General features: G+C 38.1%; 1 protein-coding gene and 1 long non-coding RNA gene across 3 annotated transcripts; one reads left to right on the top strand and one right to left on the bottom strand.

Annotated features, from left to right (window-relative positions):
- The first annotated feature begins 8,212 nt into the window (after positions 1 to 8,212).
- LOC104236250 (uncharacterized) lies at positions 8,213 to 12,206 on the top strand. Of its 2 annotated transcripts, none has more exons than XR_011404587.1 (3): positions 8,213 to 8,405; positions 8,568 to 8,657; positions 8,766 to 8,900. It is a non-coding gene; the product is annotated as an uncharacterized lncRNA (long non-coding RNA). The 2 variants fall into 2 exon arrangements; XR_713378.2 differs by lacking the exon at positions 8,766 to 8,900 and adding an exon at positions 11,950 to 12,206 and having other exon boundaries at positions 8,288 to 8,405.
- On the bottom strand, positions 10,042 to 10,917 carry LOC104236249 (NDR1/HIN1-like protein 3). The gene has a single exon (XM_070165599.1). The coding sequence runs from the start codon at positions 10,831 to 10,833 to the stop codon at positions 10,144 to 10,146; it is 690 nt and encodes a 229-aa protein (XP_070021700.1). The 5' UTR covers positions 10,834 to 10,917; the 3' UTR covers positions 10,042 to 10,143.
- Positions 12,207 to 13,448: the final 1,242 nt, after the last annotated feature.

Below are 13,448 nucleotides of genomic sequence, written 5' to 3'. Positions count from 1 at the left end.
TTGATACTTTCCCCCAAATCACATAGAGCTTTTGCAAAGTCCGCACTCCCCGTAGTACAAGGAATGGTGAAAGCACCGGGATCTTCTAGCTTCGGGGCCATTCAGTGCACTATTGCACTAACTTGGTGGGTCAACTTGATAGTTTCACCATCCATGGATCTTTTATTTATCACCAAGTCCTTCATGAATTTAGCATAACCCGGCATTTGCTCTAGAGCCTCCACCAAATGCACATTAATGGATAAGCTCTTCATCATGTCAATAAACTTTTTAAACTGATTCTCATTTTTTTGCTTTGCGAGCCTTTGAGGATAAGGTGGAGGTGGACTTGGCAAAGGAGCCTTGGCTTTAGGCACAACCATTTCCGTCATGTCTATTACGTGTTCCCTAGATGGGTTCACGTCATTCTGAGTTTCCATCTCGGCATCTTGGATATCAATACTCACTTCCTCATTCATGTTCTCATCAATCACATTTTCAACCACCAAAGGAATCTCATCTTCTTGTAACTCAACTCCATCACTCAAAATTTGTTTTTGTTTGGAGGCATTCACATCACCGCCTCGTCCACTCCTTGTAGTTACCGCCATAACATGATTGTTTCCACCCTTCGGGTTAACTACCGTATCACTTGGTAGAGCCTCCTTAGGGCGAGTATTCAAGGATGTGAGATTTAGCCTAATTGAACCTCCAAGTTTCTGATTGAAGTATTGTGGGAAGACAACTGAGCATCAGAGTCCGCATTCTTTTTCATCATCTATTCAAACACCATTTCAATTCTCCCCATTTTTTTGTTGGAAGAACTAGGATCTTGGGATGGAAATGGAGGTGGATTGTTCGGTTGTTAATACATTGGGGGCCATTGAAAGCCTTGCCCCCGATTTTCTTGATTGCCATTGTTCCAACCACCTTGATTGTTGTTACTACCCCAGTTGTTGTTGTTGCCATTACAATTTTCCTGATTGTTCTGATTATTAATCTGATTGCCCCAATTGGAATTGTTGTTCCCCCAATTACTATTTTATTGTTGTTGTTGATTGACCCAATTGCCTTGGGGTTTCCATTGTTGTTGGTTGGAAGAATTGCCCCTTTGGCTCTGATAATTGTTCATATATTGCATTTCTTTGTTCTACCCATCATAACCATCATCCTGGAATCCACCACAATCATTGTCAAATTGATCCGAACTCCCTTGGTTCTATTGACTTCTTTGTCTTCTTTTGTTCACTAGCATGTTGATACCCTCCATAGCATTTACTTGGCGCGGATTTTGAACTTGTTGTAACTGTGCCTTTTCTAGCTGGTTCATTGTTGTTGTCAGCTCTGCTATAGCCTGCCTATGATCATGTAGCTCTTTGTGCAAGTGAGTGACCATGGGGTCACCCTGTGGCACATTGGCTCTACTTTGCCAAGCGGAGGACGTGTCAGCCATCTCGTCAAGAATGTCACAAGCCTCATCATAAGACAACTTCATGAAATTACCCCTAACAAGTTGGTTCAGTATATACTGGTTTGTTGTGTTAATGCCCCGGTAAAAAGTCTGTTGTATCATTGCCTCAGTCATATCATTGTTGGGGCATTCCTTTACCATGGTTCTGTATCTCTCACAAATCTCATGTGATGGTTCGGTGGGCTCCTGCTTGAAAGCTAAGATCTCATCCCTCAATGCTACCATGTGCCCCGACGAGAAAACCTTTGCAATGAATTTATCCGCCAACTCATCCTAAGTAGTGATGGAATGGTTGGAAAGTCATTCAAGCCAATCCAATGCCTTCCCTCTAAGTGAGAAAGGGAATAGTCTCAACCGAAGTGCATCCTCTGACACATTAGTTTTCTTGCTCCCCCAACAGGTATCCACAAAACCCTTGAGATGTTTGTAAGCATTCTGATTGGGAGCACCCGTGAAATACCCTCGCTGCTCCAACAATGTCAGCATCACATTAGTAATTTGAAAATTGCCCGCCTCTCCTTTGCACTAGCATATCCTTGGTTGGGAAGCACTCCAAGAGCCACTCTTGGAGGTGGCGGGGGAGGGTCTGGAATATTATCATTGGCATGACGGCCTCTCCTTTGAGCTTGAGGTACTATATGAACCTCATCATCAATATTGTCATCTACCTCCTCCCCTGGCGGAAGTTCTCCAAGAGGTGCGATGTTTGCTGCCATTTTGTACCTGAAGTTGTGACACACACAAATTAGTAACACAGAAAGAAAGAAGAATAATGCACAAAACTATTTAGATAGATATCCAAAACTGTTAGCTCCCTGGCAATGGCGCCAAAAAGTGATCGGAGCCAACCCTGCACCACTACAAAGTAGCGAGAGTGGTCGAAGCAGCTTTTACCCGAGATGGTCGGGATCGAATCCACAGGGAGCTAGAAGTGGGAATTGGATTCCTATCTAAACTAGAGATGCGTATTGCTCTTAATTACTCTTCCAATCTTCTTTTGGTTGTTTTTTACTTCTAATATTTATGCTAATAGTATGCTAAATTAAACTAAGAATGATTGCTTGTAGGGTGTTCTAAATAGTTAAAGAGGCACTAGGGAAGTGACTTTCTCCTAGGTGAATACTTTACGGGTTCTCGAATCTGAGGCAAGGTTGTCATGTTGGGGATTACGATATAACCAATGCATGAATCTTCTCACTCTATACCTCTCGGTAGTTTGAGTGATTTTGCCCTAATTGACTTTCTGAAGACCAATTGGGTATGATAATTGTACAAGCAATTTAGGTTCAAGTCGGTTATTACTATCTCTAGGTTTAACCCTTTAATTGGGGCTATCAATCTCTTGAATATGCCTCAATTACTTGTTGGACTAATTTACCTAGACTCAAGCTCTCTTTCTCAAGAAGAGACCAAGTAAAAAAGGCACAAATTAGTGTTTGCAACCATTAATTCAACATGGAAAACACAAATTAGTCCAAATATCAAACACCCATAGACATTCAAGCCTTAAAACTCAAAAACCCATCAAATACTCACATAATGGGTCTAGCTACTCATAATAATGAAAGAAAACAAAGAAATAGATGAAGAAAAACCCATAAGATTTAATTACAATCTAAGATAAAGAAAGATCAGTGTTAAAGTAGCTACAAATTACTCAAAATGGTCAAAAACCACCGTTCACGAGCTCAGCTGAAAGTTAGATTACAAAAGATGACCTAAAAATAGGAAAAGAAAGTATTTCTACTAGGCCGAATTTTTTGGACAAAATACCCTTGAGGGGGGGGGGGGGTACCGCGGACCGCAAGAAATGAAATGTGGACGCGGTGAAGCTTTTTCGCTTCAAGACTTTGCTCTCCGAACTTGACCACTGCGGGCCTCATAAAATGCACCGCAGCCGCAGTGGCTTCAACTGCGGTCCGCACAAAAAGGATCGCAGACCGCATTGGCATTGATGTCCAAACTCCCAACTCTCTGAACCCCATCTTTGCGGACCGCACAAACTCAATTGCGGCCGCGGTGTGGCCATTACGGACAACACAAAATGCTTTGCGACCGCATTGCTTGAGTTTCCAAAATATGTACCTCTCTGAATCTCCTCATTGTGGACCGCACTAAATGGAATATGACCGTAGTGGATTTGTTGCACTGTGCTTGGATTTGTTCTTGGTACTTATGAATATTTCTCTCCTTTTTGAGTTGGTTTTGACTAATTGTCACCTTTTTGACCAAACCCTACAAACAAGTACAACATGTAGGCCTTTGGGACTATTTTGTATATATTTTTTTTAATCAAAACTCAAGTAAGAAGGAGTGTAAAATGAGCCATAATCCCTAGTTATCAGACCGCGTGTATCGGCCTTGTGTGGTGACTATTGAGGGTTTTGGAGACCAGAGTGGATCTTTTGTTGCTTAGTATGGTGGATTTTGATGTGATATTGGGTATGGATCGATTCTCTCTGCGTCGTGCTATTTTGGACTATTCCGCTAAGACGGTGACGAGGCTATGCCGGGCATGCCATGAATTGAGTGGCGAGGTTCGACGGATTATGATTCCCAGTATAGTGATTTTATTTTGAAGATCCAGCGGATGGTTGGGAAGGGCTGTCTTTCTTAATTGGCCTTCGTGAGGGATGTCAGAGCAAAGACTCCCACCCTTGATTCAGTTCCGGTGGTGAGGGATTTTCCGGATGTGTTTCCTGCAGACCTATCGGGCATGCCATCAGACAGGGTTATTTGTTTCAATACTAATTTGGTGCTGGGCTCGCGACCCATCTTCTATTCCACCGTATCGCATGGCACCGGTGGAGTTTAAAGGAATTGAAGGGGCAGCTTCAAGAACTTCTTGATAAGGGGTTCATTAGTAGACTAATATGGATGTGTGTTCTGCATCGAGTTGGCTTTGTTGAATCCGAGTTGCTATTGTTGAGGGATGTGTTGATTCGATTATTATTGAGCTTATTCGTATTCTGTGGTGATCTATGAGTTACCTTTCCATGTTGCGAGAAGTTATGATTTGTTGGTTATAGGCACATATGGTGCGGTTCTATTGGGGTCTCATAGTAGAATTCAAGCCGGGAAGAGTATTGGGTATTGCTCGGTTGATGGCGTATTGGTTATATCCTTTTGGGTTTGTGTGGTGTCATGTCAGTTGCTTCTCTGCGGTTATGATGATCTACTTTTGGTACTAGACATCAAACTGTGCGTGGTAATTGATTTTGGGCATGGTGATTTGAGATGTTTCATGTGGACTAGTGTTTGGATAGGGCCGCGTATTGCAGCAAAGTTATGTGGAGGTATGATCGTTCGGGTTAGATTTTTGTGCTTTGGTTCTACGGTGTGTGATGGGTTCTAAGAATTATGTTATGGTGGTACTAGTGAGCTTGCGGTACAACTCTCTCTTTTGAGTCATTTTCATGATTTGAGTACATTTGGGTTATTGCTTTTTGGTGCACGGATTGCACGAATTGTGGCTTTAGATCGTATTGATGTGTCATGTCACCAGAGTAGTCGTGTTAGATGAGATGAGGTCATTAAGCCTAGAATGAATTCTATTGGATCCGACTTCAGCATGTTGGAAGGGTAATATCAGAATTCGGCTTAGAAATTTACTATGGTCCTCGCCGGAGGAGAGGGAGCTCCATGACTGGTTGATCTAAGGAATGGTTATGACTCTCTGCATTTTATTCATCGTTGGAAGTACGAAAGTGTTGGAATGAGGCTTTATTTGATAAGAGGTTTATTATCGGTATTCGGTTGTTTTGAGCAGTTGCTTTGATTTCAAGTTTTGGCTATGAGTGTTTGAGTTATGTGGTATATCATGTGATTTTCGTCTTGAATCGCGGATATGATTTGATACAGTTTTTTCGGACTTATACAGTATATGGAGGTGAGATTTTGATCGTATAGTTGATTTCGGAATTGGAAATTTGGTTCTAAGGTTTATGGGCCTGGTTGGATTGCGAAATTTCAGTTATGTCGTGCTATCGGACCTATAGGGGATAGGGTGACGTGGGATCACCCCCGGGTATGTGCATGGTTAAGTTATACAACAATTTGTTGGCTTTTGGAACAACTCTAGGCACGTTCGAAGATGAACATGTGTTTAAGTGGGGGAGGATGTAACGACCCGACCGGTCGTCTTGAGCATTTGCACTTCACTCGCTAGTTCTCGGGCATGACTAGCCCCACATGGTGTATTATGACTTATGTTATCGTCAGTTTTGGTTTTCAGGTTAATCGGAATAGATATGGAAGAGTGATTTTCAGCTTGAAGCTTTAAATTTGAAAGGTTTGACCAAATCTTGACTTTTTAGTATTCGATCTCGCATTTGGATTTTTATGATTTGATTAGCTCCGTTGGGCGATTTTGGACTTAGGATCATGTTCGGAATGGAATTTGGAGGTCCATGGAAGATTTAGGCTTGAATTGGCGAAATTAAAAACTTGGCATTTTCTGGTCGGCAGAGGAAATCTTGATATCGGGGTCGAATTGGAATTCCGAGACGTGGGCCCGGGTTTGAGCAAATTCGGGATTTTTGATCTAATTTGATAATTTTCGTATGGTTTTCATTCCTTTAGCGTATATTGATGATAATATACTAATTTTGGTTAGAGACAGAGCATTTGGAGGCCGAATCGAGAGGCAAGGGCATCGCGGGCTAGAGCTTGGCTTGATTTGAGGTAAGTAACGCTTCCAAACTTGGTTCTGAGGGTTCGAAACCCCGAACTATGTGTTCTATGATTACTATTGAGGTGACACAAATGCCAAGTGACGGGCGTGTGGGCATACACCGTGAGAATCACGGTCTGGATCATTCCATGGCACCGCTTAGTGACTCTTTCTTGCTGATATCTGTATTGTGATTATGTAATTAAGTTAATGAGCTATAAATCATACTAATTATCATGTTAAGGCTTCACGTCAATACTATTGAGACCCGAGAGGTCGTTTCTTGCTGTCATATCATTAGCTTTATTGATATTCTATACTCAGTCATGTTCATGCATATTATATCATGCCTCAGTCTCGATTATTGTTATTTGGCATATCATATCATTGTTCGGGCTAGTATCATGACATTTTGAGCCCGTGTGTGTGAGACTGGAGAGTGATGAGTGAGTGAGCCCGAGAGCCTGATATTGAGTGATAGTATGGGATGGGGCTGCACGCCACAGCGGGATATTGATTATGCCTTCGTTAGCTTGTTATAGCGCTTGGGCTGAAAGGAGCCCCTCCGGAGTCTTTACACCCCCAGTGAGCGCAGTTGATGATATTGAGGGATGGATCTTCCCTGGACATGGATCTTGTCCGAAGTATTTATACCTGGAGATGGATCTTCTCCATAGGGCTGGAATGGCCTTCCTTGGTACTGGATGACTGCGGTCAGTGATATGTATATATATATTCCGGGATGGATCTTCCTTGGGCCGGATGGCCATATACTGTATCGAGTGGTTGGGCACTTGTGAGCGGAGGTACATTATATATTTTTTATGCTTTCCATGCATTGGTACATAGAGATTTGTTGAGCTTTATACTCCGTACTGTTCAGATTGTATTCATTTACTGTTGAGTTTTATGCTTGAACTGCAAGCATGCCTACTTTTCTGTACAGTTTAATTGTATTACCTGTTGAGGTTTGGTTCGTCACTACCTATCAGTCTAAAGGGTTGACTTGTTACTTACTGAGTTGGTGTACTCACATTACCCCATGCATCTTGTGTGCAGATTCAGGCACTTTTGGGATCCAATGGCGGTTGTTGATCGAGGCTTCTGACTAAGGAGATTATTGAGGTATCTGCACGGCATTCGCAGGCCTTGACTCTCCAGCTTGCTTTTCAGTTGTATTTCAGTGGCTCCCTTAGATATTATAATAGACTATGTATTTTCCTTAGACGCTCATGCACTCAGTGACACCCGATTTTGGCCTGGATTGTATCTATTCTTGGAATTTCTTATGTTTCAAATAGTTCTTTAACTGTTAAAAGCTTTCGTAAATATTTTCAAACTTATTATTGTCGTGTTGATTGTTGAGTTGAGGCTGACCTAGTTTCACGATAGGCGCCATCACGACGGGTTAGGTTTTGGGTCGTGACAAAAACCTAAGTATATCCAATTTTTTGTACTATTTAGCCATGTCAACTTGAAGGTAGGAGATTCCACACAATCATGGTAATATGCATTAATTATCTAATGAGCAAATTGACCTTTATTTTTTAACTCTATTTGAAATGAAAAGGACAACATTATTATAATTATAAATTTGAATTTGGCATCTTCTTGACCCACCTACAGAACTCTAATAAGCGTCCAAATTGAAACAACGAATGTAAGCATCATCCTGGTGATAATAATGGACTGTCAGCATGTTTAAAAAGAAAAAGAAACATATTATTTATTTGTTTCACAACGATATTAACCAAATAACATATGTATGTCCGTGAATGCTAACTCTAAACATCGGAAAAACAGAAAGGCTAATAATCTTTATATATATAATTGAGGGACATTAAAGAGGTGATGTGGCAGCCTCTAAAGTCAGAATTTGTATTTATCTTTTTCCTCAATTTTTTATTATTTTCTCCATATGTTGATTTTTAAAAAACCCAAAAATCGCCTCTGTAATGTTTGGTCCATACTAAAAGACCGAAAAGTCACGTCTATTACACATCAATTCCTCATAAATAAATCAATGTGTAAAGATCAGTTTCAATAAACAATCGTTTTCACCTATTCAAAGCCGATCGAAATGCCTTACTAATAAAGAACCGTTTCTCTTAGAACTTTAAAAGCCTCACAAATTTTTCTATCAACTATAAATCCCATAAGCCACCATCAGAAAAATAGGAAAGAAACTTGAAAAAGAATAAGGAAGAAGAGGAACTGTTACGAAGAAGACTTGGAAGAACGTAACATTCACATTTTTTCATTATTCTTGCATTTTTGAATGTGGTATGTCTGCTTCCATTATTTTGTCCCTTTCGGTTTGATTCTTTCGTTTTAACTTTTGCTATTTAATTTCTGTTTATAAATTAGGATGTGGCGGTATATTGAGTTAACACATTGCTAATACTGATGGGTTTTTAATTAATTTTGTTCTTTTGTGTTTGATAGATTTTCGTATAATGAAGACTCCAACATCTGAAGGCAAATCGATAACAAAGTTGCCCATATACACGAGCAAAAGTTGTATATGATTTGCAGGTTTCTCATGCTTTAAACTCTGATTTTATTATTTTGTATGTGGATGACTTCAAATTTTCTTCTCCTTTTTATCATATTTTTTTTTGATAAATTTGTCTTTTTTTGCAGTTGCTTCTTTGGGTGTTCATATTATGCTGTTCTTCTGCTAATGATTATGCATATATACGGAAAGAGCAATAATCATAAAGTTAATATTTAATGTTATGATAAAATATCGAAGAAAAAAGTGTTTGTCGTTCTCTCTTTCTTTTTCTTTTTCATGCAACTCTTGCCATTTTGAGTTTACATCTTACCCCAATGTTAGGGAGCGCTTTACCCCAATGTGGAATTTTTCGGTGCGAATCCGGATTAGTCGGGCTCCAATGTGAGTATCGAATATCGGGTGAGAAATAAAAAAAAAGAGTTTACATCTTACCCTCTAATAACTAGCACATGTTTAAAGAAAAGAAAAAAATTGCAGAACCGTTTCCTCTTTAGAAGATCTCATCCAATTAGTTTTTTTATTTTTTTCTTTGGGTATAATTATCTAATGCATCAAGATCTTTTAGTATACCCTTACATAACTTTTTTCTTTACAAAAATGAAAATAAAATAGAAATATGAGTGTACGTAGACATTTTTATTATGATCAACTTATAAAATGATTATACATTTTACTCGATGTACAGAAAAACTTACAATTACTCCGAAGATGTTAACTAAAAAGAGACAATTTTACCTTTTCTTTGCTTAATTAATTTTATTCCATTATTTTTAATATTATTTATTCCCTCCATTCACTTTTAGTTGTCCACTTTTGACTTTATACTCCTTTAAGAAAAAATAAATGAAGTATGTATTTTACAATTTTACTCATAATAATGATAGCATCTTCAAAAGTTTTGGGGAACGAGTAGTTAATGATAAAGGTAAAACAGGAAAAAAAATTGTCTTTCTCGTGATTTAGTATAGTGAACAAATAAAAGTAAAAATATATTTTTAGTATAATAAGAGTGAACGGAGGGAGTATGAACAATATTTAATTAGAAATAGAACGTAAACAGACATAACAATTTTCTACGTGTTGAATAGACTATTTAGTGAGGAATAAACGTGTATGCATGCGTGTGTTACCTTTTTTTTTGTGGAAATGTACGTTTTATATAATACTCCCTTAGTATATTTTACTATATTATCCCTAATTAATATTTTATTAGACACCCCTTGATCTATGGTGTAGATGTAAAATGGTAGAATGTCTTTTGGATTTCTCAAAAATCAAACTGGACAAATAAAAGTAGATATTTTTTTTAGTATAGTAAACAAGTAAAATTAGACAAAGAGAATACATTTGTTTCTTATTTATGGTACTATAAAATTTTCTTATTCTTCTATATCAACTATCAATTAAATTCAAATAATTAAAAAAAAATATTTGACTAATTAACTAGTCTAAAGAATATATGAAAACAAATAAATCTATGAACAAACAAAAAAGAGATGAAAACTACCAATCAAGATGGCATCTGGTTTCCTCGAAATTAGCAGATGATGATCTGCCATTAGATTCCAGAGGAACCTTGAAATCACACTCAATCTTTGGCTTAATTTTGCGTGTTTTTATCCGACCAAATTTTAGTCTTATCCGCATGTAAAGCTTCACTTCCATCTCATATACTCCTGAATTTTTCTCATTATTATAATTGGATTTCTCTCTGTCTCCCAGTAGAACCAAGGTTTGACCTTTGAACACTGAATGCAAGCTGCTAGTATTCTTGTGACCCTGATAAAATGGTTCCAAAATTTTACTAGCAAATCTCTCCCCTTGATACAAAGCTCTAGCTTCAATTGAATCGTAGTAAATTCCAATACGCTTGTTGGGGTTTCTAATAGTCATGTTGAGAGCAAGATCATAGTGAATAGTGTTGTTTGTGGTGGACAATTCGAACTGAGTCAACATGGCATCAGTCACGTAGAATTTGACTTTGTTAGGACGAAGAACGAGCCATAGAACCAATGCAATGACTCCAATGATGATGAGAAGGGTGAAGATAATTTGGCAGATGCAATTGCAAATGCAACTGCAGAGGCAGCTACATGGGTTGCAGCTGCTGCCACCGCGACTACGGTGGTAGGTTTTGGTTGGTGGCGGAATGGAAGGGCCATAATAGGCTCCGTTGAAATGGGATTGTGGCATAGCACCTTAAGGAAAACAAGAAATGCAGTAACTTAAAATTTCTGTGTTTCTATTAAGTATTTGTAGCAAAAATTGGTATGAGGATGATCCTTTAGTGGATGAAGATGAATATATATACACGTCTGTTTTGGTTTTTTGTGGTAGATGGGAATAGTGTAATTGGTAAGCAAAAGCGGATAATATAGTTGAAAATGCCGTGTTATGAAGTGGTTAGAGTTTGAAAGACGCGGTAGTTTTTGTAGCAGTACTTTCGTAGAAATCAGAGAAGGCGTGATTTTGCTTCTGCATAAATTTCATACGAAATTTCACTGCGTAATAGCAATGGAATTTTGCGATTCTAAGTGAGTACGGTGGAATCTTTCTCAAGAATATCATACGAATTTTTTCCTACTTCGATCTGCTGTCATGTGTTATTACAATTGACGTGTGTTAGAGGGATTGTCAAGAGGATCGACTCAGGTATGTTAAGGCTATCTCTTCTTTCCTTTTGGCATGATCCATACGATACAAACGAAACGAGTAAATGCACAACTTCCATAAATAACTCTATTCATAGAAGTATTAGAGGTGCCTATGTTCTTGAATTCCCATATGTCTTATTATTCTATCGTTTGTTCATGGGTCTCAAAAAATACGTAAGTTCATAAAGTTTATTTCATGATATTAATCAGAGGCATAATGGTCTTATGATAATTCTGAGAGATTGTATTGACGTATTTCTCATGCATTGCATTCATGTACATTGAAACATGACCAGATAGCATTATATACGCGTATATATGTATACATATGTATATGAGATGTGGGAAAAGGTTACGGCATTATATACGCACCACTACCTGATCAGTTGGCATACGTTGATGATTTTGCCCACAATGGCTGAGATGATATGATGGGATGCCCTCAGAGGCTTGATGATGTTATGAACACATGTACCTATGCATGACATGACATTCATACACATATGCATGATACTATAAGTATCAAATAATTTACAGAGTTATCCAGACTTACATGTCGAGTCTTTTACTCCATGTTTCTCTCATGTCTATTGTTTACTGATTTTCATTTCTTACATTTCGGTACATTATTTGTACTGACGTCCTTTTTGCCTAGGGACGCTACGTTTCATGCCCGCAGGTCCCGATAGATAGGTTGAGGGTCTTCCAAGTAGGCTATCATCTCAACGGAAGATGTTGGTGCGCTCTATTTGCTCTGGAGTTGCTTATTTTGTTAGTATGATTTAGACATGTATTGATTGGTATGTCGGGGCCCTATCCCGGCCTTATGACATTTATGTACTCTTAGAGGCTTGTAGGCATATGTCATGTATATGAAAGAGTGTATGGCCTGGTCGGCCTATGTTTAGTGTACGAGTGATACCATCTCGTTGTCCCAAACATAAATGTGTAGGGCGATCTCCCAGAATACCGTTCCGTAGTCCCAAAGTAAATATGCAGAACAGGGGGATCTCCCAGAATACCGTTCCATAGCCCCAAAGTAAATATGCAGTACATGGGGATCTACCGGAATACCATTCCGTAGTCCCAAAGTAAATATGCAGCTCAACCAACAAAAATAACAGTTACAGCAAGAAAACCTACAATTTATACTAAGTTCAAATCAAGGAAAGCAGGTAAATTTCACTAAACATACTGCACAGAGTTCAGATAGGCAGTTAAAACACGTAGGCATGCTATTCGTGAAAACGGAGTTTTACATCAAATAGCCCATTTACGTACTCATCACCTCATATAGACGGCGCTCACATATCAAAATAGTACCAAATCCTAAGGGGAGTTCCTCCCACAAGGTTAGATAAGCCACTTACCTTGAACCAAGCTCAAATCAATCCGTCACAATGCTCTTTCCACGAATATCCGACTTCGAATGGCCCAAATCTAGCCAAAACCAATTACATAACATAAATATAACTATAAGAAACCAATCTAGCTAATGAAATCAAAGCTAAGGCAAGAAATTGGAAAAAATTGCCCAAAAAACCTCTCTGGGCTCACGTCTCTATTGATACCCAATTTTTTCCTATAATATTTTTAAAATGCATATATACCTTTAAAACTACGCATTAGCATCACTTGGTATTTTTTCATAATTTTTACATTTTAAAATTAATTTATCTCAGTATTTAATTCATATAAATAATTACAAAATTGTATCACAAATGTTTTAAAATATTTCTTGATTTAATATTACTATTTATGGTCTTATTAGGTCCTAATTACTTCATAAGTGGCCAGATTTAAATCTTTTGGTTACAATTGCAATAATTTTCCAATTATAGCTCATGCATACATCACTACATTATTTTACCATAAATTAGCCCGATATATTTTTAAAATATTTAATAATTATTTTAAAGTATCCCCGTGCATGAAAATTATTTTTTCTCATTGTTAATTATTTTATAAAATAATTTTTGTTCAAATACCTAGGTATTTAACAAATAGCCTTTTTTATTTTCAAACTTAACCCTTTTAATACCAGCCCAAAACCTCCTTAATATTAAACCAAAAACCAGCTCAAAACCCTAGGCCCAATATGAATTCACCCGACCCAATACCTTGGCTAATCCTGGCCGTTGATCATTTTGATCA

Source organism: Nicotiana sylvestris, chromosome 12 (genome assembly GCF_000393655.2).
Source record: "Nicotiana sylvestris chromosome 12, ASM39365v2, whole genome shotgun sequence".
In the NCBI taxonomy this organism is placed as follows: domain Eukaryota; kingdom Viridiplantae; phylum Streptophyta; class Magnoliopsida; order Solanales; family Solanaceae; genus Nicotiana; species Nicotiana sylvestris.
The sequence above is the reverse complement of the archived record's forward strand: the minus strand, read 5'-3'. Positions and strand labels throughout refer to the sequence as shown.